The 1,113-nt window shown below is 34.3% G+C and overlaps 1 protein-coding gene across 1 annotated transcript; it reads left to right on the top strand.

Annotated features, from left to right (window-relative positions):
* Window positions 1–21: 21 nt before the first annotated feature.
* Window positions 22–607, top strand: LOC113473132 (the record flags this gene model as incomplete). The annotated part of the gene is made up of 2 exons (XM_026832876.1): window positions 22–87; window positions 266–607. Coding segments are annotated over exons 1-2 (374 nt in total), but the record flags the coding sequence as incomplete, so codon positions are not given.
* Window positions 608–1,113: the final 506 nt, after the last annotated feature.

The raw sequence follows: 1,113 nt of genomic DNA, 5'->3' as shown, positions 1-1,113 counted from the left end.
AAATTGAAGAGAGAAGTAGGAGTGGGTAGGAGAAAGCAAGCTGTTCTGAGAACAAATGTCATCTTTTCAGAACAAAGTATATGCCAGGTAGGTATTGAAACCATGACCTAGCATTTACAATGTGCAGTTGTGCACTATATATCTAACTAGGCTGGCTCCTTCTAGAACTGCCTCGACCTCCTGATTTGTATACCCTAACTTCATAGGTTTTTTTTTTAAAACACAGGTATTTTGTGTAGCGTAATATTTCCCTCCCTCATTTCAGTAATTCAGCAAAGTCCACTGTCTCTCCTGTTTACAAAGAACCAAAAATCATTGAATTAGAAGATAGGGAACAAACTAGTCCTACAAACACAGCAGATTTGAATATCAAAACCACTACCCAAGATGCTACAGAAAATGAAATGGACACAGCATTGAGTGATATCAACTCAGAAGCAGATTTTGATAGTGATGGAGACAAAGATAATGAAATAGTAGAGCCTGAACCAAGTATAAGTGAAGACGTTAGTGATAATGAAGGAACAGATGATACAGATCTAAGTGTAGAAGAAATCAAGGTAAGAAAGATACAAAGTACCAAAGTAATTTATGAAAAGCTGATAAGGTAGTGAAAAATAAAATACCTAATAAACACCCCGAGTATGCTTTGAACAGTCTTGTAGCATTCTTAGAAGCGTACAAACTTTCTAATATGAGATTGTAGATCCAGTAATCTTCTTCTTCTTCCTTTTTTTTTTTTTTTTTTTTTTTTTAATTGGAGATTTTAGATCCGATAATTTTTTTTTTTTTCTTTTTTTTTTTTTTTTTTTTTTTTTTTTTGCCTTTTCCCGTGTACAGACGGGGTTGGTGTTTTTTGTCAGCCTCTCAATCTGCCCTAACTAAGGTGATTGCTTTGGGCTGACATTTGGTTTTGGCTACAAATTTAATGAGCAGATGACCTTCACACTCTACCTTTGCTATTTCTTTAGCAACGGGAATTGGAGACCCAATGTCACTGCTGGGATTTGTCCCCTTATTTAATGAAGCCACTTCCTTACCAACAGGAACTTTCTAAAAATCCAAGTTCTTTATATACAATTTATTTTTCATGTTTTATTTTATTTATTTTGT

The sequence above is a fragment of the Diaphorina citri genome, unplaced genomic scaffold, assembly GCF_000475195.1.
Source record: "Diaphorina citri unplaced genomic scaffold, Diaci psyllid genome assembly version 1.1 scaffold16168, whole genome shotgun sequence".
Lineage (NCBI taxonomy): Eukaryota > Metazoa > Arthropoda > Insecta > Hemiptera > Psyllidae > Diaphorina > Diaphorina citri.
Note: the sequence above shows the minus strand (reverse complement) of the source record. Positions and strands in the feature narration are given on the sequence as shown.